This window comes from Mus pahari, chromosome 5, assembly GCF_900095145.1.
Source record: "Mus pahari chromosome 5, PAHARI_EIJ_v1.1, whole genome shotgun sequence".
In the NCBI taxonomy this organism is placed as follows: domain Eukaryota; kingdom Metazoa; phylum Chordata; class Mammalia; order Rodentia; family Muridae; genus Mus; species Mus pahari.
Window position 1 is genome coordinate 60,969,668 of NC_034594.1, and position 26,740 is coordinate 60,996,407.

The 26,740-nt window shown below is 41.3% G+C and overlaps 1 protein-coding gene across 10 annotated transcripts in view; it reads left to right on the forward strand.

The window, feature by feature from the left end:
• Nucleotides 1-1,400: 1,400 nt before the first annotated feature.
• The window catches only part of Agfg1 (ArfGAP with FG repeats 1), a 65,209-nt gene continuing 39,869 nt past the window's right edge, over nt 1,401-26,740 (forward strand). For all 10 annotated transcript variants that reach the window (XM_029538463.1, XM_029538465.1, XM_029538466.1 and 7 more), the window contains exons 1-2: nt 1,401-1,825; nt 24,627-24,720. In XM_029538463.1, the coding sequence (XP_029394323.1) occupies nt 1,659-1,825; nt 24,627-24,720 (261 nt within the window). In that variant the 5' untranslated portion in view covers nt 1,401-1,658. The remainder of the gene's footprint in view (nt 1,826-24,626; nt 24,721-26,740) is intronic.

Sequence of the window (26,740 nt, forward strand, 5' to 3'; positions counted from 1 at the left end):
AGAGAGAGAGAGAGAGAGAGAGAGAGAGAGAGAGAGAGAGAGAGACAGAGACAGAGACAGAGACAGAGACGGGGAGAGAGAGACAGAGACAGACACAGAGAGAGAGAGGGAGACAGGGAGAAAGAGGGAGGAAGGGAGAGGGAGGGGGAGGGGGAGGGGAAGAGGGAGTTTTTACTTTTCTAGGGTTAGGATTCAAACCAGGGCCTGCCTTTACATAGTAACCACTCTGCCACTGAGCTACAGTCTCAGTCCTGATATGTATGTGTGTGTGTGTGTGTGTGTGTGTATAAAATAAGTGGGTTTATTTTAAGATAAATGATATGATATTGACAGTTTTCTTTAAATTGGGCAAGGGGACAGAGAGATGGGGGAAGGCTATCAATAAAGCAAGAAGGGGCATGAGCTGATAGTTGTTAAAGGTGAACTCTGGATCCTAGGGATAGTTTAATTTCTCATGTAGGAAACAGTTCAGAAACACTAGTCACCCTATCTGCACCCCCTAATAATAACGCCATTTATTATTATAATAATAATGTTAACCCGATGGTTCCCAGGGCTGACTCAGCATTTCCAGCTAAGAAACTTGAATTCTCCTCTTGTGAAAACTACTCCATTTGCAGTGGGGGCTGGGACAGTATTCGGTAACCCAGTTCTTGAGCCTCCCCACACTCCTTTGAGAAATGGTTTCTCATACCTTACTGCAGTGGTTCTCAACCTTCCCAATGCTGCTGCGACCCTTTAATACAGTTCCGCACGTTGTGGTGACCCCCAACCACAAAATTATTTCCATTGCTACTTCATACCTGTAATTTTGCTGCTGTTATGAACAGTAATGTAAATAATTGTGTTTCCCCGATGGTCTTAGGTGACCCCTCTGAGAGGGTTGTTCAATCTCCCCGTCCCCCACCGAGAACCACTGTTCTAGGGACTAGCAGTGATTTCCTGCAGCCTCAAAAGGTGGGTGTTGCAGTTGGATTATGTTGGAACTCTGGCTTCGGCAGGTAAATACCGTCGTAAATTTATCCCAGTGCACCATACAAATCTAAGTCTAGAGTAGCGGAGTGAATGGGAATGACGTGGAAGAAGGCGACTAGGCTAGAGACTGCTAGGGAAGAAATTGGAGTGTCCCCTAAAGCAGCGGGAAGCTGCCGGGAACATTGTTGCCTGGAGGAAGACAGCCTGCTTTACACGAAGCGCTTCGCACGTACAGGCACCCAGCGGATAAGGGCTGTTATTTATTGACACCATTGTATCTTCTCTACCCCGCCCAGCTCCGACCCTTGCCGCAGCGTGGCCGCAGTGACTCCTCCCGGCCAGCAGAGGGCGCGAGCCTGCACTTGGCCGCCGGCCGCCCGAGGCGGGTCTCCTCTTGCCGCTCCCCCCGCCCCCCACCTCGTCTTTCCCCCTTAGGAGAAGTCGGGAAGGTGGCAGCGGCGGCGGTGGCGGTTGTCCCGCCCGGCCGGTTGGTGTGACCGGTCGGCGCGTGCTGCGCAGCTCCCTCGCCTTGTCCAGCCCGGCGGAGCCGAGCGGAGGCCGAGACCGGAGTCCGCGAGGGCGGAGGGCGGCGGCGGCCAGGGCGGCCCGTGGGAGGGAGCGCGGGGCCCCGGCAGCGCCGCCGGCTCCCGGCCCTGCCGGCCTCCTCGGTCGGAGCCGCGGCCATGGCGGCCAGCGCGAAGCGGAAGCAGGAGGAGAAGCACCTGAAGATGCTGCGGGACATGACGGGGCTGCCGCACAACCGCAAGTGTTTCGACTGCGACCAGCGCGGCCCCACCTACGTGAACATGACGGTCGGCTCGTTCGTGTGCACCTCCTGCTCCGGCAGCCTGTGAGTGCGGACGGGGGTCGTGGGTACCGGGCCGTGGCGGCGGGGCCCGTTGGGGATGCGGTCAGCCTAGGCCTTGGGGGCCGAGGATGCTCTTGCTCATTGACCGGGCGAGGGTCCAGCCTTGGGGTGGCCGGCGTGGGTGGGGCGTGGGTGGGGTCGGGGTCAGCCAGCGACCGGCCCGGCGGAGCATCCCGGCTTCCCGCCGCGCAGCGGGCGTGGCCGGACCTCGGAGGGCGCAGGCGGGGAGCAGCTCCGGGAGGGCCGTGCGGGGCCTTTGTGCGACCCCGCAGCTTCGTGGTTGGGGGCCCGGCATCTGCTCGTTGCCGCGGAGCTGGTGGGGAGGGTGAGAGCAGGGACACAGAAAGCTGGGGGTCTTCCTCTGGTCCATAGCACTCAGGTAGCTGGGACGTGTTGGGGGCGGGCGGGGGGGGGGTCTTGATGGCTGAGATGTGAATCCCAGGAGAAAAGTTCTCCCAAGAGAATTAATTACGTGAGGCGGGGAGGCAGCCAAAAGCACGAGGGTTGTGGCTGCATGGCTCCAAGTGTCCTGAGTTGGGAAAAGTTTTACTGGAAAAGGGTTATCCCGAGTTGTGCGGTTCCAAATAAGGATGGAGCTCGATGAGATTTCTGTATCAATACCCAAGTGTCCTATCTGTATGAAGAAATGGGGACAGGGAAGACATTATTGAGAAAGGAGATGGAGGTGGCCGCCTGAAATTACTCAGATGGCATGTCTAGGCCTCTCTGTTTAAGCTGTGTTGTGATGGGAATTTTTGTTCTTGTGAAATTTCACTTGGAAAGGTTGCAGGTGATTCTGGAACTGATTAGATGCAATTATTTGCTAGTTATCTTGAATTCAATACATTTTTAATGATCTGATAGTTAATATTCCTTGGGTCTTAAAAAAATATTACCGTGCATGTTTTGTATATCTGGGTTCACTTTGACAGGCTGAACCTTTTCCTCGGCCCTCCCAAAATTTTTTATTATAATATTGATAACAATGTACATAACACGTAGGAAATTTTCTAAAAAGTTGGAAGATGTTGACATGGCCAGTAATTCACTATTCTCCCACGTCCCCTTCCATTTTAAATTTGGGCAAGGAGGCATCTTTGGTTCTTCATGAGTATAACATTATTTTGGGTGGTTCCTATTAGGTTTTTGGGTGAAGCTTTAGTTAGGGTGCGGCGATAAATAAGTGCCTTGTCTCAGCATTTACATTCTGATAGAGACAGTGGAAATTGGTAAGAAAGAACAGTGTCTGGGTACTGTGTTCAGCTTTGGAGTAGTGCGCTAAGAGGGTCCTAGAGGTTACTTTCAGGGTTATAGTTAGGAAACACTCCGAATTTTCCACAGCTGCATGTGTAGTTAATGGCTTTCATTTATAAATGAAAATTAGGACGCTAAAGTCACTTATGTTAGGCAACTTTGGTGAAGCTAATAGTCCAATTTATTTAAAGTGTACTTTACTTTTTAAAAAAGATTTATTTATTTATATGTATATGAGTACACTGTCACTGTCTTCAGACACACCAGAAGAGGGCATCAGATCCCATTACAGATGTGTGTGAGCCACCATGGGGTTGCTGGGAATTGAACTCAGAAGTTCTGGAAGAGCAGCCAGTGACTGCTGAGCCATCTCTCCAGCCCTTTAAAAAATTTATTTATTTTCATTTTTAATGTGCATTGGTGTTTTGCCTGCATGTATATCTGCGTGAGGGTGTCAGATCCCCAGGAACTGGAGTTACAGACAGTTGCAAGCTGCCATGTAGGTCATCGGAATTGAACTCGAGAACTCTGCAGGAGCAGCCAGTGCTCTTCACCACTGAGCCAAATCTCCAGCCTTGTGTACTTTACTTTTAATATGTGCTTAAGAAGTATGTCCTGCTTTTGCAAAGCATGAAGTCCTTTGATGCATTTGAGTCTTTGGATTGGTATACATATATTTACATATGTATAATTTATTGCTTTAGAATTGACATGATTTAGAGGTCTTTATAAGTACATAAAGTGCTTTCCTTGCAGCAAGTATGTAATAAAATGTTTTCAATCTTTAGAAACATTAGACATATAGGATCTATCTGTGATTTTTGTTTGTTTTACCACAGGGTCTATGTAGCCCTGGCTGTCCTGGAACTCCCTCTGTAGGCCAGACTGGCCCTGAACTCACAGAGCTCTGCCAGCCTCTGCCTTCTGAGTGCTGGAATTAAAGGTGTGTACCACCATCCCTGCCTCAGACCCATAGTTATTACCCTACACAAAACTCAACTCCAAATGGATCAAGGACCTGAACATAAGGCCAGACACACTCCACCGCCCAGCTCTTTTCTGTGCACTTGTGTATACAAATGCGTGCACCATCACACTTGGGTGGCTTCAGAGGAGGAATTGTAGGAGGCGGCCCTCTCCTTTCACCTGTGGACTTGGAGATTGAACTAGGTCACTAGGCTTGGTGGCAAGTGCCCACTGCACTGAGCTGTCTCTCTAGGCTGCCAGTATAATTTTTTATTTTAAGAGTTTTTTTTTCTTGAATATGTTATCCTTGGAACATGTGAAGGTTCATATGGAGATGTCACAGAGGTGTTGATGTCTGAGGAAAGATCTTCAAAGACAAGCCCCAGGTAGCAGCAGTAGATGCTTGGGCACTTGTGTAGTAGATGAGTGGGCACTTAGCTAGGTGACTCTGCTTTTTCTTTTGCCTCTAAAAGCCATGCGATTAATACTGAAAATAGCCACTCAGCAGTTTGTTCTCAGATATAAAGTAGTGAGAATAAAAGAATAGTGACTTGTTTTCCATACTAGAGCTAGCCTCATACAGTGTCTGACACACTGTAATGCACAGTGGGTATTACTAACAAGAGGAGAAGGGAATAAAAGACACTGATGTGAGAAGCACCTCCATCAGAGTCTGTCAGATCCTTTTGGGCTGTAGCCTCAATCCTGACTCAGATGGACTCAAGTTTAAATGATAATTTATTTCCCTCATATGAAAAGATGGTTGCCTACAGCTCCTGGACTATCATAAGCTGCAGTTGAGTGTAGTTGGGTTTGCCAGACACTGTCTACCCTGAGCCAGAGTCCTCACTACATGCTCCATCCTCGTGTTAGAACAAGGATCCCTAGAGTCCTGGTGCAGAAGGCTCAGCTCCTGCAAAGAAAGCACAGATGCTGCAGTGTGGCCATGGAGCGAGTGTCTGCTGTAGCATGTGGAGAAACTGGAGCTCCTGAGGGGAAGGATCTCTGGAAAGTCATAATGCTGGAACACAACTTAGGAAGATTGAAATAATAATTATGTAGACGATATGGTGTAATCAAGAGTAAGTCATGTACATGTTGGCACGTATTCATCCCCTTGGCTTAAGATTTAAATTTGTGATGACAGCGTTGTGTGCTCATGGTTGTTAAGTGGGACTAGCACATGCGCTGTATTAACTTACTGAATATACTGTATTTGAGGATCAGGCAAGCAGTGTAGGTACAAGGACGAAGCAAGGTTTGTTGACTGCCACCGCCTGACTTCTCTAGCAGTGTCACTGTACAGTTAAACAATGTCTGTCATGGGTTCTATGCTTTAGGATGATAGATATATAATAACCTACTTTTTATTCCCTCAATAATATCTTTGTTTAGATGAAGCCACCTTTGCTGGCACTACTAGATTCAAAGTTAATCTCTCCTGTTTTTTTTCCTTCCAGATTTTTGTCATATACTCAGCTGGCGCTCATTCAGAGTAAATGAACAGGGTTCTGAAACATTTAAAAGAGACTTGCAATTTAGATGCAGTTCTGTTCGTTAGGGAGACCAGGCATGCTGTGACTTACTGGTTTCTTTCTCTCTTTGTCTTTGTAGAATACTTAAGTTATGAACAGATAATTCAAATAATAAACTACAGACAAAAATTTGTCTTCATGCGACTGGATTATAAACTCTCAGGCTGGAGACTCTGGGCTTAATCTCTAGGACTGAGGCTGGGGCTTGCTGTAATTACTTTTGTTGTTGGAGACACAGTTTCATGTAACCCAGACTGCCCCAAACTCACTGTAGTGTTGAGGATGGCTTTGAACTCCTGATCCTATTGGCACTGCTTCCCAAGAGCTAGGTTCACATGGTGTACTGCCATGCCTGGTTTATGCAGCACTGGGGACAAATACTCTATCTCCTGAGCTGCAGTCTACTTTTTGTTTTTATTTTGAGACAGGGTCTTATTGTGTAGCCTGCACTGGCTGTAAACAGAGGTTGTCCTACCTCAATCTCCTGAGTGTGGAATTACTGGTAAGCCACAATGCACTGCCTAAGGACTAGTTTGGAATGAAATTGTTTTCTGGAGATTGTAGAGAGAATCAGAAAGTAACATGAGATTATTTTGAACAAATAAACACATAAATTGTTTAGTGAAGGCTTAGGCAAAATAAAAAAGGAACATCTGAGAGACAGTTTGCTTGTGTACCTGTATGCGAGTGTGCTCGTGCGCTCGCTCGCTCTCTCGCTCGCGCTCTCTCTCTCTCTTTCTCTTTTTCTCTTTTTCTCTTTCTTTTGATTGTGTTCCACCATTCCACCATATGGCTAGGCTGGCTTTCAACTTACCATACTTCTTCCTTAGCCTCTGGGATTACAAGTATTTGCCACCATGCCTGGCTCCACCATGCCTGGCTCCTTTACTTAGTATAGGATTTAACTGGACGGAGGTAGGGCTTGCCATTGAATGCCCATTATGTGTTAGACATTTTGTGGAACTTTTCCAAAGGGAAGTCAAAACAAGGATTCATGCAGTGCGTGGGTCAAGGGACAAGCATATCTGGACTTGTCGCCCCCCCCCCCCCCAACTGCACATGTACTCACATCTGTGAGACACTCCTCAAGAAAGCTTTGGGACTTGGCAGCTTTACCCCTCGAAGAAGCTTTCCCTTGTGCATTTCCTGTTTCAGATGGCTGAAGTAATGAAGTTTAGGGAGCACAGTGAATTTCTCTAATGTGTGCGTACAAAGATGAGTCATTTACAGCTTTTTGAGGACTTGGCCTGGAACACATACATTCCTTATGACTTGCTTTTACTGCCTCTGTGCACTGGAGCTGTGGCTTCAGAGACACCTGACTACATGAGGAAAAGAAAATGCCTTACTTTACATTGGTGACAGGAAACTTATTTGAATTGTTTAAAATACAGGGAATGATGTCTATGTTAAAAGTTTGAAGGTGCTGGGTGGTGGTGGTGGTGCATATCTTTAATCCTAGCATTCGGGATATAAGGCAGGCTCAGTATTTGGGATTAAGAGGCATGTGGATCTCTGAGTTCAAGGCCAGCCTGGTCTATGTGTGGAGATCCAGAGCAGCAAGCATCACACAGAGAAACCCTGTCTCAGAAAAACAAAAACAAACCAAAAAGGACGTTTGAGGGTAATTTGTTTAAGACGTCTTAATTGTTTTGATTAATCATACACTTGTGTTATGGTGGCTTATTTTCAGAGGTGCTTTAACTAACTGGAGTATGCACTCCGGAATGCAGTGGAGATCCCAGGAGTTGGGAATGCTGTTACCTTGAGGGAAAGGAGGCTTGGGGAAGGTGGAAGAGTGTGCAGAAGGTAGCTGTATGTGTAATTTAGGCCTGCTGGAGTAAGAGAGTAATGGATTTCTTCTGTTACTGGAGGCAATATGGCATCACTTGAAGGAAAGGTAAAGAAAGTTTTCTTAGAATTTTCATGTCTAGAGCTTTTTGTTTTTTTCTCTACTTTTTGCAGGCCTTTTGGTAGAATTAGAATTCAAATTAGTGGAACTAATTAATGTATGAAACATGTAATGTATGTAACATGTGAAAACCTTATCCATTTTCTTTTCAAGCTTTTAATCAGTCTGTTCTACCTTGGGACATTTGTTCAAAGTGTTTTCTTAAATGAAGCTAGTATACAGTCAAGAATCTTGGAATTCTTGAAGTTTATAAAGGTCTTTGAGTTTTATGGGAATATTTTCCCCACCAGCTAAAGAAATAATCTGTAAGTATATGCTACTTAAGTTTAAATTTGAAAAGTAGTTTGAGTTCATTTTATGTTAATTTTACAGAATTTACTCTTATTTTAAAAACACCACATACACTTTTTTCAAAGTAAAGGCTGTGAACAATGGCCCTGCAAAAGCAACCAGAGCGCCTAACCACTGAGGCATCTCTCCAGCCCTGACCCCAGTTTCTGAGGACCACAAAAAGACTTTAAGTTAAGCCCTTGGCCCCTTTCCTGTTTATTGTTTTTACCTAACCTAATATTCCTATTCTCTTGTCCCCCAGTTTGGCCCTTCCCTGCTTTCACTACTGGAAGAAGACAGGCCAGGCCATCTTGCTCTCCTCGCCCTCTTACACAGCGGACCCTTTCCTCGGGTGCTAAGCTCTAGTTCTTTCTCTCCATTTGCTTTGCTTCAGTGCATGGATAATTACTCAGCTTTTAGGTGTTATCTGTGGCCGAAGTGTAAAATTTCAGTGTGATAAGACAGACACTGTATTAGTGTGTGTGTGTGTGTGTGTGTGTGTGTGTGTGTGTGTGTGTGTTTGGCCTGTGTGTGTGACCTGTGTGTGTTGTGTATGTAAGTGTGGTATCTGGAGGCTATAGGACTTTGGGATGCCTGCTCTGTCACTTTTCCTCATTTCTTTGAGACACTCACTCACTGAACATAGAGCTAGGCTAGCGACCACATGCCCTGGGTTGCAGGCCCAGGGTTGTAGGCCCGGGTAGCACAGCCAGCTTTGAAGTGGCTTCTGGGGAATGGGACTGGGTCTTGTGCAGCAAGTGGTCCTGTTCTCTGAGCCATCTTCCCCGCTCACTTACTGTTTTCTGAGAGCTCCCTATATCGCTCTGGCCTCTCCTGGCCTCTGCACTCTAGTATTTGGTTAAAGACAACTGGGGAGTCACTGAGTCACTTTGCAAGTGAGGTGGCTCTTTGCCTTCTGCTCTTAGGCTCTGGGATGGCACGTGGTGCCTTTCTTTTTTTGTTTTTGTTTTTGTTTTTTTTTCAAGTCAGGGTTTCTCTGTATAGCTCTGGCTGTCCTGGAACTTACTTTGTAGACCAGGCTGGCCTCGAACTCAGAAGGATTAAAGGCGTGCGCCACCACGCCCAGGATGTGGTGCCTTTCTTGTTACTGTTTCTTTGTGTCATGTTTTCCTCCCTTTTTGAGAGTATTTTTGTTTTTAATCTCTGCTACTCTGTTTTGAAATATTGAATATTTTGGTGTAGGTTTTTCATTCATGTGTGGTAGGCCCAATTTTCTTTTCTTTCTTTTTAAATGTAAGAATAATGATTTGTCAAGGTGGCTCAATGAGTAAAAGCACTTTCAATGAGGACTGACAGGTCCCCCCATGGTAGGGGAGAGTTAAGTTAGTGTCTTCTGCCACCACATGATAAATAAGTATAATAGAAACATTACTGCTGATCAGTGTTCATTCACCATTATTTACAGTAAACTACCCCAGTAAGTAGCATCCTGATAATATAAAATTATTCTGAACTGTTAACCCAAATACAGAAAAATTGAAGCCAACATGTAAAGAATGAGTTGGTAAAGAAAAGGCAAGCTGATCAGTTATTTACATTGTAAAATGTTTAGCCATTATGTCAGCAGCTCTAACTTCCTAACATCTCCAACCATGTGCTTGCATTTTCATAAGCAGTATTAGATATTTATTGAACTATAGCCCTTTTTCTTTTTCTTTTTTATTATTTTATATATACGAGTACACTGTCACTCTCTTCAAGCACACCAGAAGAGGGCATCAGATCCCATTACAAATGGTTGTGAACCACTGTGTGGTTGCTGGGAATTGAGCAATTGGTTAAGAGTAGCCAGTGCTAATGCATCTCTACAGCTTGAATCATAGCCTTTTTTTTGCATTTAATAATATTTTATTATTTACACTATGAAAAACATGAAAAGATGTTCAAGAGTATTGTGTCAAAAATCATATGTAGCAACAAACGATGAACAAACATATATCTAATTTTGATGAAACATATAATGTTTTTTATAAGCCTAAAGGAAAGAATGTCTCCTCTGGAAGGAATATAATTAACTATCTGTGTGTACCATGACTGAATTTTTAAACATTGATTATTTTTAGCCAAATAACATTTGAATTACCTTGAAAACATATTATTGTAATTAACTAAATAAGAGTCTAATAAAACCATGAGTTTAACTATCTGACTATTAAATTTTATTACTTAGCTGAGTTTGAGTCCAGCCTGGTCTACACAGTGAGTTCTAGGACAGCCAGGGCTATACCAAAAAAAAAAAACAAAAAACCAACAACAACAAAAAAAAGCTATTCTAAACACATTGTAATAGCATCTATTAAAAGGACTGCATCTATCCCTGAATCATAGCCTTTTTATACACAAATTTCAACTTTGCATAAAGGAATGTCCATTTAAGTCTCATTTAAACAACAGCCTACAGGAGGATTTGTCTAGCTTCCTTCTTTGTTGGCAAGTTGGTAATGGTAACAGTTTGCAAATATTGCATTTGTGTGATGATAGAAAAATGAATTCTGGTGTGGCTGCTTTTAAACTATCTCACCCAAGCTTTAAGAATCTTCTATTGATCTTCCATTAGAACCATGTCCAATTTTCTGAGGAATGGCCAAACTGATTTCCAGAGTGGTTGTACCAGCTTGCAGTCCCACTAGCAATGGAGGAGTGTTCCTCTTTCTCCACCTCCTCGCCAGCATCTGCTGTCACCTGAGTTTTTGATCTTAGCCATTTTGACTGGTGTGAGGTGGAATCTCAGGGTTGTCTTGATTTGCATTTCCCTGATGATTAAGGATGCTGAACATTTTTTTAGGTGCTTCTCAGCTATTTGGTATTCCTCAGTTGAGAATTCTTTGTTTAGCTCTGTACTCCATTTTTTAAATAGGGTTGTTTGGTTTTCTGGAGTCCAACTTCTTGAGTTTTTTAATATATATTGAATATTAGCCCCCTATCAGATTTAGGATTGGCAAAGATCCTTTCCCAATCTGTTGGTTGCCTTTTGGTCTTATTGACAGTGTCCTTTGCCTTACAGAAGCTTTGCAATTTTATAAGGTCCCATTTGTTAATTCTCGATCTTACAGCACAAGCCATTGGAATCTTTCCCTTGTGCCCATATCTTCAAGGCTCTTCCCCCACTTTCTCCTCTATAAGTTTCAGTGTCTCTGGTTTTATGTGGAGTTCTTTGATCCACTTAGACTTGAGCTTTGTACAAGGAGATAAGAATGGATCAATTCGCATTCTTCTACACCAGTTATGCCAGCACCATTTGTTGAAGATGCTGTCTTCTTTCCACTGGATGGTTTTTAGCTTCTTTGTCAAAGATAAAGTGAGCATAGGTGTGTGGGTTCATTTCTGGGTCTTCACTTCTGTTCCATTGATCTCCCTGTCTGTCACTGTACCAGTACCATGCAGTTTTTATCACAATTAAATACCACTCCTGGGCACATACCCAGAAGATGCTCCAACATGTAATAAGGACACATGCTCCACTATGTTCATAGCAGCCTTATTTATAATAGCCAGAAGCTAGAAGGAACCCAGATGTCCCTCAACAGAGGAATGGATACAGAAAATGTGGTACATTTACACTATGCAGCTATTAAAAACAATGAATTTATGAAATTCTTAGACAAATGGATGGATCTGGAGGATATCATCCTAAGTGAGGTAACCCAATCATAAAAGAACACACATGATATGCACTCACTGATAAGTGGATATTAGCCCAGAAGCTCAGAATCCTTCTTAAAAGAGGGAACAAAATACCCATGGAAGGAGTTACAGATACAAAGTTCAGAACAGAGACTGCCCCACATGGGGAATCCCATAAACAACCACCAAACCCAGATACTATGGCAGAAGCCAACAAGAGCTTGCTGACAGGAGCCTGATATAGCTGTCTCCTGAGGGGCTCTGCCAGTGCCTAGAAAATACAGAAGTGGATGCTCACAATCATTCATTGGACAGAGCACAAGGCCCCAATGAAGGAGTTAGAAAAAGTACCCAAGGAGCTGAAGGGGTCTGAAGCCCCATAGGAGGAACATCAGTATGAACTAACCACTACTCCCAGAGCTCCTTGGAACTAAACCACCAATCAAAGAAAACACATGGTGGAACTTGTGCCTCTAGCTGTATTTGTAGTAGAGGATAGCCTAGTAAGTCATCAATGGGAGGAGAGGCCCTAGGTCCTGTGAAGGTTCTTTGCCCCAGTATAGGGGAATGCCAGGACCAGTAATGGGAGTGGGTGGGTTGGGGAGTAGTGGGGAGGGGATAGGGGATTTTCAGAGGGGAAACTAGGAAAGGGGATAACATTTGAAATGTAAATATAGAAAATATCCAAAAAAAAAAAAAAAAAAAAAAAGAATCATCTGTTGAGTTCGAGGCCAGCCTGGTCTACAGAGTAAGTTCCAGGATAGCCAGGGCTACACAGAGAAACCCTGTCTTTAAAAAAAAAAATCATCTATTTAGGGCTAGAGAGATGACTCAGTGGTTAAGAGAGGTGACTGCTCTTTTAGAGGTCCTGAGTTAAATTCCCAGCAACCGCATGGTGGCTCACAACCATCTAGTTAATGTCAAAGGTATGGCCTTAGAAAAAAATTAACAAAACTGATTTTGACACATAGGAAATCAGAGTCCCTTTTGGCACTCAATCTCATTAATAAAAAATTGAAGACTAGACTCAAATGGGAGCTTAAAGAAAATTTTATTAGGGTTTAAAGGAAAAACTCCCAGGGCAGGCAAGCTGGAGGAAGAGAGAAGAAAATCTTGCCATTTATCTGGCATGGAGGTCAGACACATGGCAGACAAGCACTTACATGTTGGGGAGGAGGACTAAGAGGAAGCCCTAAGATTGGGGGAAACCTGGTGTTAGGGAACACGTTTACAGAAGAGAAAGAAGTAGGGAAGGCATTGCTGTTTTTAAAGGATTCAGAAAGTGGGCGGGCTTAGGAAGCTGCATGGCTATAGTCTGGTAAAATGCTGTATGGAATTCTAGGAGGAAAAGTAAAGTCCCTAATTAAAGGACTAATTATTCAGCCTATCTCTTTAGCATGGTTTAAGGTGAGCCTTCCTTCCTAGGGGAGGTCCCTTGTCCCAGGTGAATGACCCAGCCCAACTGGAATGTTAGGCCTCCACTTAGGCAAGAGATTTTATTCTCTGGGCCAGAGGCATTTCCCTTAATTAGCCTTGATGACAATTTCTCCGGTTTCTCAGAATGATGGATTCTGATGGATGTGGGTTATGAGCCAATGTTTTTGTTCTGGTGAAGTATATTAAATTTTTAATTGGATGGGGATGGAGTAGGGAGTTGCCAGTGCTGTTGGAGGCTAGAGACTTCAGACCCTGTGAGCTGGAGTTAAGAGTTACAGCCACTTGACATGGCAGCAAGGAATCAAACTTGGTCCTCTACAAGAACAGTATGTTCTCTTAAGAACTTAAAACTTGGGCTGGAGAGATGGCTCAGTGATTAAGAGCACTGACTGCTCTCCCGAAGGTCCTGAGTTCAATTTCCAGCAACCACATAGTAGCTCACAACCATTTGTAATGAGATCTGACGCCCTCTTCTGGTGTGTCTGGAGACAGCTACAGTGTACTTATAATAATAAATAAATCTTTAAAAAAAAAAAAAAAGAACTTAAAACTTAAATGCTGACCCATCTTTCCAGCCCCTTGTTTATTTTTTCAGTTAGTTTTTTTAGGCACAGTCTCATTATATAACCTTGGTGTTTTGGAACTTGTGTAGACCACACTGGTCTCTACCTCAAAGAGATCCACCTACCTTTTTCTCCTCAGTACTGGGGTTAAAGGTATGTGTCACTATTAGTCTGGTGAATATTTTTAAATATTTACTTATACAAATATTTTATGTATCCAGACAAACAACAACTACAAGAATGGTTCTGCATACCAGTTATAAATAGTGAGTTTGAGTAATGACTGGGAGATTTCCCAGCATTTAGCAAACACTGTTCTTCAATACAGGGGCCATAATCATGGTATCAAATACTTTTTTGTTAAAGAAAGCAATTCTAGAAAGCTTTCATTTCATTTACTCTCAACTGAGTTATTGGTACAAAACAAACAACAAAAAACAAAAACAAAAAAATCTCAACAGCTGTCAGGACTTCCAGAACCAGCATACAACATACTACATTTAATATGTAAAGTGTAGTTATTATTTCGCAGTACAAATTAATTCAAAACTAAGACCCAGATTTCATACACTAGTGCGCACGTGCGCATACACACACACACACACACACACACACACACACACACATTCATCAGAAAACAGTGCCATCAATTACTGAGCTGCATCTTCTGTCGAAGAGTGCCCAGATAGTCTCTTGTTATAATCTGAGGGTGTTTGTCTTTGCTTCTTCTTCAAACACCTACCACCCCTTCTGACTGCATTCATCTCCTCCGTTCCTGTGTGTGACTGTTGTTTCTTCTGTGGGAGAGTTTTGCTGAACCCTCCTGGTTTGTTAGTATGAAGGACATGAGTACTTCTAGGTATGGTGGAGGAGAAGGTTATTGTAGATAAGAGGGAGACATAGCCAGAGGCGGAGACACCTGGGAGAGTCCAGAGTGAGCAGGGCCCTGAGCCTGTAAGGAGAGAGGGGAGGGGCAGAAGGGAGAGCCAGAAGACCAAGGGTCCAGGAGGATAAAGTATAGACGAAATTGCCTGGGTACCCAGAATGTCTGCATTATATGGACAGCCCAGCCTAGCCCTTGGGCTGGAGACATTTAGAGTATGGGGTAGAGTATGCCGGCCATGGCAACAAGGGACTGAGGGGATGCTTTGATACTTCAGTTAGGCACCTCAGTTATCCATTTGTCTTGGGTCAGCTATCATCAGCTTCACTATCATATAAAGATCTTTTTGTGTTATTTTTCCTTTCCCATTTTTTGAGAATTGATTGATTATTAATTCACAATTTTAGGTTTTCTTTGACTTCCCAAATGCTGTCAGTATGTAGATCCTGCCTTGCCTTCCCACAATTCAGCAGTGCTGACCCAGTGCACATATTCTTTGGGCTTTGCCTCTTCAGCTGTTTATTCTTTTCATTCTGTTCCCCATCTTTTGCATTGTGGTTTTACTAGAGGCCATAGCTTAACCAGTAGACTTGAGTTCACTGCTAAATGTTCTTTGGGTCAAGGGTCCTGTAGTCTCTGTTGAGTTGAAAATGTTTTAATTAAAAACATTTAATACTTATGAATTGCTTTTTTTTAGCTTTAATTTTTACTTTTAAAATTAACTTCAGAGATATTTGCTGTCATCTTTTTGGAAAGAAAAAGCCTGGATTGCACTGCTCTGGAGTCAGGTGGCGGGAGTACTAGGAACATGTAACCCGTCATTATGTGATGCTCAATTTTTAGCATGGAGGCTAACATAAATCCCCAGCTATGCTTTTCCACAGTCTTCTTATAGAACTTGTCTAGATTAATCGTTTCCTCAGACTTTGCTCAGGGCCTGGTGAGGGGTAGGCTGGTGGCTATTGAGGACCTGTGGTGAGTTTTAACTCTAGCTGTATTCATTCTCTCAGTGCATCTTGCTATGAGTCCTGTAGTGGGAACCCGTGTCTCCTCTTGGCTTCTCACCTTCTGCAGGAGCTCCACTCTGGCTTACTCTACAGTCATCTATTGCAGGCTTATTGATGCTTGTTTCTTTGTTTTTTTTTTTTTTTTTTTTTTTTTTTTTTTTTTTTTGTTGTTTTGTTTTTTTTATTTAATTTTTTTATTATTTTCTTTATTTACATTTCAAATGCTATCCCGAAAGTTTCCTATACCCCGCCCCCCACCTCTGCTCCCCTACCCACCCACTCCCACTACTTGGCCCAGGCCTTGCCTTGTGCTGGGTCATATAAAGTTTGCAAGACCAAGGGGCCTCTCTTCCCAATGATGGCTGATTAGGCCATCTTCTGCTACATATGTAGCTAGAAACACAATCTCAGGGGGTACTGGTTAGTTCATATTGTTGTTCCACCTACAGGGTTGCAGCCCCCTTCAGGTCCTTGGGTACTTTTTCTAGCTCCTCCATTGGGGACCCTGTGTTCCATCCAATAGCTGGCTGTGAGCATCCACTTCGGTGTTTGCCAGGCACTGGCATAGCCTCACAAGAGGCCGCAATATCAGGGTCCCTTCAGCAGAATCTTGCTGGGATGAGCATTAGTATCTAGGTTTGGTGGCTGATGATGTTTTGTTTTGTTTCATACAAAGACTTAATATTGTTCCAGGCTGGTCTTGAACAGCTGGCCTCAGTTGATCTTAGCTTCTTCAGAGGCAGAAATTATAGGGCCTGGCTTGGCATGTTTAGTTTTGTCTTCTTCCAAAGTTTGCTGTTAAAGAGCTATATTGTGTTTAGGGACTCTTCAGTGTTTATTCATTCCCTTGTTTGTTGTGGGCTAATCTTTTTCCTCTTTTGCTGTCCTGTCAGTGGGGTAATAAAGATTTAGTGAACACACTATTGTTAGCTTTGTTTGTCACTGTTCCTAGTACCTGTCAGTTCATTACTTGAATGTTGTTCTTTAGTGGTTGCCCTGATTATTATAAGGACCTTAGGGTTGTGGCTTTCTAAGGAAAAAAAATTAACTATTGTGCCTTACATTTAAAAACACACACACACACACACACACACACACACACACACACTGCACCTTTGAACTCTGGGTGGATTAATATTTTGAATTAGTATATAAAGTGCCTTGGAGCCAACAGCTTGGAAAGTCTTAACCTACTGAAAGCATCTTCTATTTTAGATTTTTTTTATAATATGAAATGTGATATATATATATATATATATATATATATATATATATATATATATATATATATAATAACTAGGATCAGGATAGACCTAATGTCAAATTAACTTCATTACTTTCTGACATAAAATATTTTGAACAGCTTCTCCCTCAGTAGGAGAAAAACAATTAATAAAATCAACCAAATGAGCTTTCTTACTCATCCAGCACAGATTGGTACTTGAATTGAACAAATGACTATTTGCAAGATTGAGGCCTAGTTAGGAGCATACTGGCAGACATATGTGTGAGTCACACCATCTGGTTACAGTCGTACCTGGGTGGTGGTCATTAAAACAAAGCTCCTGGGGATCTGTATATGACTTAATTATATTGCAGAAACATATTGGGCTGAATTGGCAGGTTATTTTGGAACTTAAAGCCAATAGACTGGCATGCATGCTTTCAAAACATAAATACTCCAGTTACTAAATGAGTCAAAAAAAAATGTTGGCCCAAATTTGGAGACTCGGTGTGTATTTTTAGAATTCAGAGTGGACAGTGCTTTAGTATTGCCTCTGAAAGAAATGATGTGATTTATTTGCCTAATACTTTCATCAGATAGATAGTATACCATTATAATGAGCTATATTCATGTGATAAGCAGACTAGCCTGAGGAGACGTGGCATCAATTTGCAGGAGTACATGCTAAGAACATGTCAGTTTTGATTCACTAAGGATTCTGTTTAAGAGCTTACATTTGATAGAGAACACATTTTGTCATCTGGGCATGGTGGTGCACACCTGGAATCCCAGCCCTTGGGAAATGGTGGCGAAAGGCTCAGGAGCTTAAGGCCAACAGGCTACAGAATGAGTTGTAGGCAGACTTGGGCTTTGTGTGGCCTGCTCTCAGGAAACACAAAAAACCCACAATAATTGTAACTTCAGACATAACAATTCTTCTACAAACCAGTCTCTGACTCTGTCTGTCTGTCTGTGCCTGCCCCCCCCCACACTTTTTTTTTTTTTTTCTTGTAACTACCACCACAGAGCGGAGGTGTTCGATCACCTTGTAAAACTGTTGGGCTTTTTTTTCTATCACAGATCTGTGATTCTCTACACTGCAGTCTTTCCTTTCTGGGAATGGCATGTGGATGGAACCAGCTTTTCCGATTGCTCAGTCAGTGCTCACTGCTACTCACTGTACCAGTAAGATTAATCCAAGACCTGCTGCTTGCAGTAGCTTGCCCCCTTCAATTCTATGTCACCCTATTTCATTGCCTTAGAACAAAAACAAAACAGTTCCTCGTTTGAGAGGGAGTTGTATTATTTCTAATTTCTGTCCTATATGAATAGAGAAGGTGTAAACAAAAGGCAGCTTTGGGGACAAATATAGATTTATATTTCACTTGTGACTTTCACTACAAGGTTTATATAGCAAGTGTATGTGTATTTGACATTATTAAAACATTACCAGGCTTGTTCTGATTTTCTCTTTCTACTGGTTTTGGAAACTACAAATTCCATACTTGTTAATCACTGTTGAAACTATGTTATTCACACTAACATTCTGGGATTAATAAGTATTTTAATTTGTTAATATACAGTTGTTGAAAATACAAAATGCTTTCTCAAGTATTTTTATTGCTAAAAATGTATCCTTTTAATGTTACAAGTTGACACTGTGTGTTGTTTAGATTTGCCTTTGTTTGCTGGGGTCTTTGTTCTTAAAGTGTATATGTTATAGATTTCTTCTTCTTTCTTCTTTTTTTTTTTTTTTAGATTTATTTATTTATTGTATGTAAATACACTGTAGTTGTCTTCAGACATTCCAGAAGAGGGCATCAGATTTCATTACGGATGGTTGTGAGGCACCATATGGTTGCTGGGATTTGAACTCAGGACCTTTGGAAGAGCATTTGGTGCTCTTAACCACTGAGCCATCTCTCCAGCCCATGTTGTAGATTTCTTTACTCAAGTCTCCTGGGTACCAACTCTTTACTTTTAAGTCTGAAACTACTGGTATTTTATCATATTCTTCAGTAATGGCTTTTCTGGATCACAACAGTTATTTCCTTTGCCACATGAAGATGATATTCTCATTGCCACTGAAAAATGATTGTAATTTATTTTAAACTCTTTGAAATTTTGACAGAATGTTACTAAATGTAGTTTTTATTTTCCACAATTTTGTTAACATTTGTTTAATATGAGGAAAAATCTCAGCCATTCAGATGTATCTTCAGTTCTGTAGCTGTCGATCTGGGAGCTGGCTATAGGGGTCTGTTAGTCTTCCTAGTTATATTTTCCCCTCCCTCCCTCTCTCCCTTTATGTTACCTCCTGGCTTCTTTATCTGTTTTCTGTCTTCCACTTCATTAATTTTCTATTTAGAAATGTTTATTTTGATTGATTGGTTAGTTGACTGATTGGAGGGGGGTGGCAGAGTCTCAAATTCACAGAAAGTCATCTATCTGCTTCCTGACCTCTGGGTTAAAGGTGTGCACTACCACACCTGGTCTTTGTTCGGGTATTTAATCTGCTTTTTAGCTAGTTTGCTGAATATTTAACTTACACATTATAGGCTTTCATTTCAGAAAAATGGGATTTGAAAGATGTTCCATCTCCTCCCACCCCTTCTCCTTCCTGGAGAGATGGTTTGGCAGTTGTAAGCCTGCACTGCTCCTGCCTAGGGCCTGAGTTTAGCTCCCAGCACTCACACAGCTCCTCACTCTGACCTGACTCCAGCTCTAGGGATCCCTCTACCTTCTTGTGACCTCCCAGACACCTGCACTGGCAACTACATACACCCATCACACACATATGCACACACACAAAGACAGTTAAACAACAAAGCCAAAAGACTACCTTGTCTGTCATATATAACAGTTAAATTGATTAACTTGATTAAGTTAAATTGATTAAATATGCTAATTGCCTGTGTAGGTGCTTTGTACATTTTCTTTTTTTTTTTTAACATTATGAACTTATGTTTTCTGGCCAGTTGCATTGAGTGATATAGTTCATTCTTGGTTTTTTGCTGCTGTGCTATTTTTTATTCTTTAAGTTCTTTAACATTTATTTTGTGTAGATGTGTAGGTCTGGCTATGCTACAGAGCACATATATGGAGGTTGGAGAGCAGCTGGTGGGAGGAAGTCAGCTGTTCCCTCCATATGAATTCTGGGAGGTGAGCTCTGATCACCAGTGCCTTTCCCTGCCAAGTCAGCTTGTCAGCCACATTTTAACCTTTAAAGATTTTTTTTTTTTGTTCATTTAATGTGTGTACATATGCCTGTGTGAGTTTATGTGTGCAGGAGCCCTTAGAGGCCGGAAAAGAGTGCCAGCTCCCCATGGCATTGAGTTACAGGCAGTTGTGAGTAGTCTTTGTGTTGGTGCTGGCAATAGGTCCTGGGTCCTCCGTGAGGACAGTAGTAAGTTCTCTAAGTAAGTAAGTAAATAGTAAGTAACTGCCAAGCCTTCTCCCTGGCCCCTTTTTTTAGTCTTTTAAACTTAAATTTGTACGTGTGTGTGTGTGTGTGTGTGTGTGTGTGTGTGTGTACATGCACTCATGCACCTTACACTTGTATTTTTTTTTAGTTTTAGAGAGAAAGATTTAGGTATTTTACTTTCTGTTTTGTATATAATGTTATGGAAACCTAATTGAATACATAGTAAAAGACTAAAAACCCTGTTAAGTTTATACCTGAATAGAGTCAGAGGGATTCTTTTAGTCTCTCTAGCCCGATAATGAATGTATTTGATGTATTTAGACCAGTGGTTTTAATGATTGGGAATGAATTTGATTGTTTCTACTCATTGGGAAGTATTACATTTAGTGAAGCCAGGGACACTGCTCAGTACCTGGAGTGCACAGCCTCCCACAGTCAAGTTGTGTAGGATCAAATGTCAATAGCACCTAGGTTAAGAAACTGATTTAGTGAAGTGAGTATTCAGTGCTGATGCTGGTAGGCAGGTGGTCACAGTATTTGGGAGGAAAGAGTTTCAGGTTTCAGGAAAATGCAAAGAAGGTCATAGGATCCCATCCTCTTTGCTATTTTCCTTCTCTATGTCACCCTAGTTGTTACATCTAGAAAGCCATGCTTAAAGTCCAATTGTTTTTACTACCATTACTACTAGTCAGGCAGATTTTCTGTTATATCTTACAATTTTTTTTAGTTATATAAATGGGATTTTTCTTGTGGAAAACTTGGAGAGAGTAGGAAGTTAAATATAGAAAAAAATTTCCATTAATGGCTCAGTTGATAAGCAGTTGTTACACAAAAGTCAGATGTGCTGTGTCTACCATCCTGTCATTTCTATGGCAAGATAGGAGTAGAGGCAGCAGAAATAGTTAGCCTGCCTCTAACAAGGGAGAAGGTGAGAGCTGACTGCACACATATGTTGTCCTGCAAACATAAAGTTAAAAAATGTGCAGATAGAAAAATTAATCCTATCTTTTGTATGAAGGACTCTCTTCCCTTTCCCCTCACCGCCCCCCCCCCCCCCAGCAGGGNTTCTCTGTATAGCCCAGGCTGTCCTGGAACTCATTCTGTATACCAGGCTGGCCTTGAACTCAGAAATCCTCCTGCCTCTGCCTCCCAAGTGCTGAGATTAAAGGCATGCGCCACCACTGCCTGGCGTATAAAGGACTCTTAACATGAAATCTTTTGGTCTTTTGCAAAGATTATTTTAAAATAGCATCCTGAAAATATTGTGTAATTTTTAGTCAGAAAACAATCATAAATATGTATACTATAATGTGGCTTTATTTTTAGTCACATGCTTTCTCTTTTTTTTTTTAAGAAATTGAAGTATTTCTAATGTTTTCCTATTGCAAATAATGTATAATGACCACCTCATACATAATTACTTAGCTACATTGTAGATAATAGCTTCCTAGACAGGCCCAATGGCATAAAAAAGCTAATTGATAAAAACAGCCCACCCTTAGTGCATCATGAATAAACTAACTAGAAGAATTAGAGAAAGCAATATGAATGCATGTGCAATTTGGAAGTTCCGTGACCTTACTGACTTTGTCATAAATATGGCTTCTGTAAATGGAGTCTTAGTTTTTTATGTGTACTGGGAGAACTTAGCTCCTCCATTTCTCTAAATGGGAAAAATAATCTGTCATAGTTTAGTTGAGTACATTGTGGTTGTGTTTATTTTTATAAGTTCATCTTTTATTTTGATAGCATGAATGCCTTTGTCTTATGACGTGATATGTCTCAGTCAACATTTTAATGTTTAAGAGACACCATGACCAAGACAATTCTTACCAAAGATGCATTTAATTGGGGGCTTGCTTACAGTTTGAGAGAGTTGTTTATCATGGTGGGGAGCATGGCTGCATGTGTAGCAGGCGGGGTGCTAGAAAAGTAGCTGAGAGCTTTACTTCTTGATTTACAGCCTGGCTGTCAGAGAGAGAGAGAGAGAGAGAGAGAGAGAGAGAGAGAGAGAGAGAGAGAGACAGAGAGACAGAGAGACAGAGAGAGAGGGACAGAGACAGACAGACAGAAAGAAAGAAAGTTGGAAAGTCAGACACCAAATTGACCTTAAGCCCATTCCCAGTGACACCTCTAACAAGGTCATAACTTCTAATCCTTTTCAAAAAGTTCATTAGTTGGGAACTAAGCTTACAAATGCTTGCGCCCATGGTGGGACATCCTCATTCAGACTGCTACAGTAGTGCTTTGACTTACATTGATTTTTAATTTATTATTATTTTTTAATATTGTGGGTGGGTGCATCTGCCTGTAGCACATGTAGAGGTCAGAGGACAATTTGCAGTACTCAGTTCTCTGCTGTAAATATATACTGTGTAGATCGGGTTCTAGGGATTGAACTCATGTTATCAGGCTCAGCAGCAAGTACCTTTATGCATTGTTGTATCTTGTTGGCCCAGACATTTCCTTTTTTTTTTCTTTTAAGAGTATTCACAAGGAAGATAGAAAAGTCAAAGCTTTACTGGAATAAGGAGAGGCAAAGTAGCAAGTGAGAGGAAGGTAGACATTGGGGAGGGAATTCTGTAAAGGTTATGGAGCAGGTGTGTGTCATGAGTTAATAACTCCCCAATGGTGAATTTACCTTGTAATAGAGATGAATTGGGAAACAATTGTCATGATTTTGGTGCATATAATGACTTTCTGCCTTTAGAAGTTGAGAAGTAATGTTAACAGGTAGCTGCAAGGTCCTTGGAAGTTACATTGCAGTTGTACAGTTCAGTTCTGGAAGCTGTTGAGTTGTAATTGTTACTGCAGTGACTAGTGTTAGTTTGTCCTCTGTCCACCTCTTATTTCCATACTTTATGTTCTTAGGGAGTGGGTGGAAACAGTATATTTGTTTAAAGTTGAAGCAAAGCAAACCCAACAAAGTCCAGGTTAACTCTTTTTCTCCCACCCAGACTGCGAAAGAGATTAAAGTGTGACTGGCCTTCATTCTCAAGGGAACCCCGAAAGATGCTGTCATTACTGACAGTAGTGGAGAGGGTGAAGCTGAAAGAGTGGGAAGATGGTTGCTTCAGGAACAGTTTAGACTTTAAAAAAAATGAGTTTACACAGTAATTGTTCAGAAATGTTTTTTGGAACTTTGAATGACTTTTGGATCACTTATATCATTGTTAAATCTCATTTTTAATGTTTATAACAAGCTTCATTAATATAATGAATTTTGAAAACTGGACTCTAAATAAGGTCTTAAAGTAATTTGATGGAACATTGCTTGGATTATTTAGCCCTAATTTGGTAGGTAGCTAAGCCACTTGGTGTTTTTAGGTGCATATTTCTCAGTACATTTTTGTTCAGTTTTCTTGAAGTCATGATAAGTCCTAATTGTAGAATTAACTATACAATTTAATTTTAATTTTAAGTGTAGATTTCTGGATTTAGCTATCTCTTGAGTCTGTTCTCTATGATCTTCAAGGCTGCTGCTTCTTGCTGGTTTTTCATTTGTTTGTTTCTCTGTATAACAGCCCTGGCTGGCCTGGAACCCTGTAGAATAGGCTGGCCTTGAACTCACAAGAGATCTGCCTACTTCTGCCTTCCAAGTCCTGGGATTAAAGCACCCCTGGCTAGACTTGGTCTTGAACATGTACTGTTTATTGAGGTGATTAAAAAAATCTTTTTTATAAATCCTTATTTGAATTGATAGGTATTATTATTCTAGTTGGTAGAGTGAATCTGGGAGAGTAGAATCTAAAAGTGAGGTGAACTAAAGTCTCTTGAAATAGCCAATTTCATTCAGGGCATCAAACAGTTTATGTTCTGAGGGCATTCTGAGCATTAAGCAAGGTCATGCAAGCAAAGTTCACTTGAGTTCAAGTTGTATACTGTCAGAAAGGCAAGGTCACAGAATTTAGGCTATACACAATCACAAAAACATCTCGTGCTTTGAAACATCATTCTGAATAATAATGGATAAGATGATGGATAATCTAAAGTAACCACTCCTGTTATTACATCTGGGAGAGGTGTGAAAGCGAATTCCAAGAACAAACCCAGGTTTTGGAGGAGTAGAGGTTACAGGACTCTTGGTTTGTTTACTGGAATTTTCTCACAAGGTCTTGAAAATCTCCTCACACACCTTTGTTTTTGGACCATGCTCCAACTGACTGGGAGATGGGACTTTATTCAAACTGATGAATCATCTCAGATTTCCTTTGTCACCTTCCATACAGTGTTCATTCGTTTCACCTGCCTGAGCACATCAGTAGCTCTTCCTGAGAGGATATGTAAATAGTTACAAAGTTCTTTACCATAGTGCTCTTCCATAGACTAGAGTCTTCTGTCCACACAGATGCATATGGTAATTCCCTCTCCCTGAAGCTAGTGTGTTAGACTAGTTTCACTAGTTCCTCCTGGGTGGATGCTCAGATTTATCTTGAAGAATGCTAGTACTCTGGATTCTAACTACATTTACTGTACCTGTATGATAAGCAATAGTTTAATATTTAATATTTCTATTTATGGAATAAAAATGTAAATTTTTGAATAAGTAGAGTAATTTAAAAATATAGAGTAGTAAAATTTGTAAAATATTTTATCTTTTAGGAGAGGGTTAAATCCACCTCACAGGGTGAAATCTATCTCCATGACAACATTTACACAACAGGAAATTGAATTCCTGCAAAAACATGGAAATGAAGTAAGTATTTTGCAATTTTCAAATATGTTGCAATCATTTTAATGTGATTTAATAAGTCATTTAAAATGGTGAGTTTCTTGTCTCAATGTTAATTCTTGTATTCCATATTTAGATATTTCAGAAAGTTCTTATTTGAGAATGCATTTGGGATTAATGCTTAAGTGATTTACAGATGTACTGAAGTAAAACATAGATAGGTATTTAAGACTTAGCAGTGCTGGCTGTAGAAAGCATATTTGGTGACTGTGTTGTCTCTCGAGGAAGGAAAAAGAGCCAGCTCTGTAACATGGTGCTAAGCCTGTGAGCATGCTGTGTGATGGGCTTTCACTTGAGGCCATCTCATTATGTGTATGTGATGCTTAATGCGTAGCAGGTGCTTAGCAGAGGGAGCTAGGAAAGGATTTGGAGGGGAACTGGTTTCTATGACCTCTTATGGGCTCCCAGGAATAAGCTGTTTGCTTATATATTTTTAGATTTAAGTTTTGTTGCTAATAAAAAGTAGTGATCTATTGTTTTAAAAATGGGTAAAATTAAGAGTGTAGGATTGCTTCCTTTTACTTTTGTTTTAGGGGAAAGGTTTTGAGACAGAATTTCATTATATAGGTCTGGCTGTCCTACAATACTGTGTAGACCAGGCTGGTCTTGAACTCAAATCCACCTGCCTCTGTCTCTGGGAATCAAAGCTGTGCAGCACTGTGCTTGGTGGCAATGCTTTTTTAATCTTGGTAAGGTTGAGTGGGTAGGGTCAGCTCAACTTGGTTGATGAATTGAAAACATTTTTATTTCACAGGAAAAGCCTACTTTTTAGGAAGGTAGTAGGACTTCAGAAAATGTTTACAAGTTTATTATAGTCTTCCTTCCCAATGCTTCCAAATCGTTATTTGAAATAATTTGCCTAACCAACCATTTTTGGACATGTGTAATCCCAGCACTCAGAGAGAGAGGCAAAAGGATTAAAATTCAAGGTTATCGTTGGTTACATAGCAAGTTCTTGGCCAGCCTGGGCTGCATGAAAATCACCAAAACCCAAAATGGAATAGAATTATTTGGCTAGTCTGATACACATATATTTTCGTCTCTGAAATGTTGAAGAGTGAATTCACAATTGTGAAATTTTCTAAAATGCATATATAGAGAATAGAGCATACTTTAAAGTGTCCCAGTTTTGCCAGTGATAAAATATTTTGAGTTAGTAGATGATTTGAGTATAATACAGGAAGCTACAAAGCTGGACAAAATGGCTTACCATTTAAGAGCATATGCCGTTCCTTAGTGGTACCTTAGTTCAGTTCCTAGCACCCAAGTTGGGCAACTCCTAGAACTCCAGCTCCCAGGGATCTGATGCCTTTTTATCTGCCTTGCCCTCCCCCTACTTTTAAAAAAGGTACCGTACTTAAACACATACATTTAGGATTAAAGTGGCAGTGTCATATATATTATACATGAATAGATTTATACATGAGTAGATTTATGTCTGGAGATGAGTGCTTAGGAAATCAGAAAGTACGTTGGTTTTGGCAGCCTTCTTGGTTCTTTTCTTCTCCTGTTGTTTCACCATCTTAAAGTTCGAGTGTGCTGCGGGATGTGTTAGGTTGTTATCACTATTGGAAAACATTGCTAATTTAATCTAGAAAGTACCATGGATAATAGATAATTTGTACTGAACAGAACTAACCTGCATGCCATGTGCTGTATACATTCACTCAGACATTTGTATAATGGTAAACATCTGTGTACAACCATACATTTTAATCTTGTATTACACATATTACAGTTGTGTACATATTAACTGCAAAAGAAGGCCATGCCAGGAAATGGCTTGGGCCACAGAGGCCCAGTCAATCCTGGCACCATGCTTCGAGGGGCTCAGGCGTGAGGCTACAGTGGTGACCCAAACACAGCCGCTTTCTGTGCCTTATAAACAGTCGTGCCTCACTATAAACAGTCATGCCTCACGGCCTTACACCTACCCTCTAAGGCTATCAGTTGTCTCCAGACCTGCAGGTGAGCCAGTGGCCTA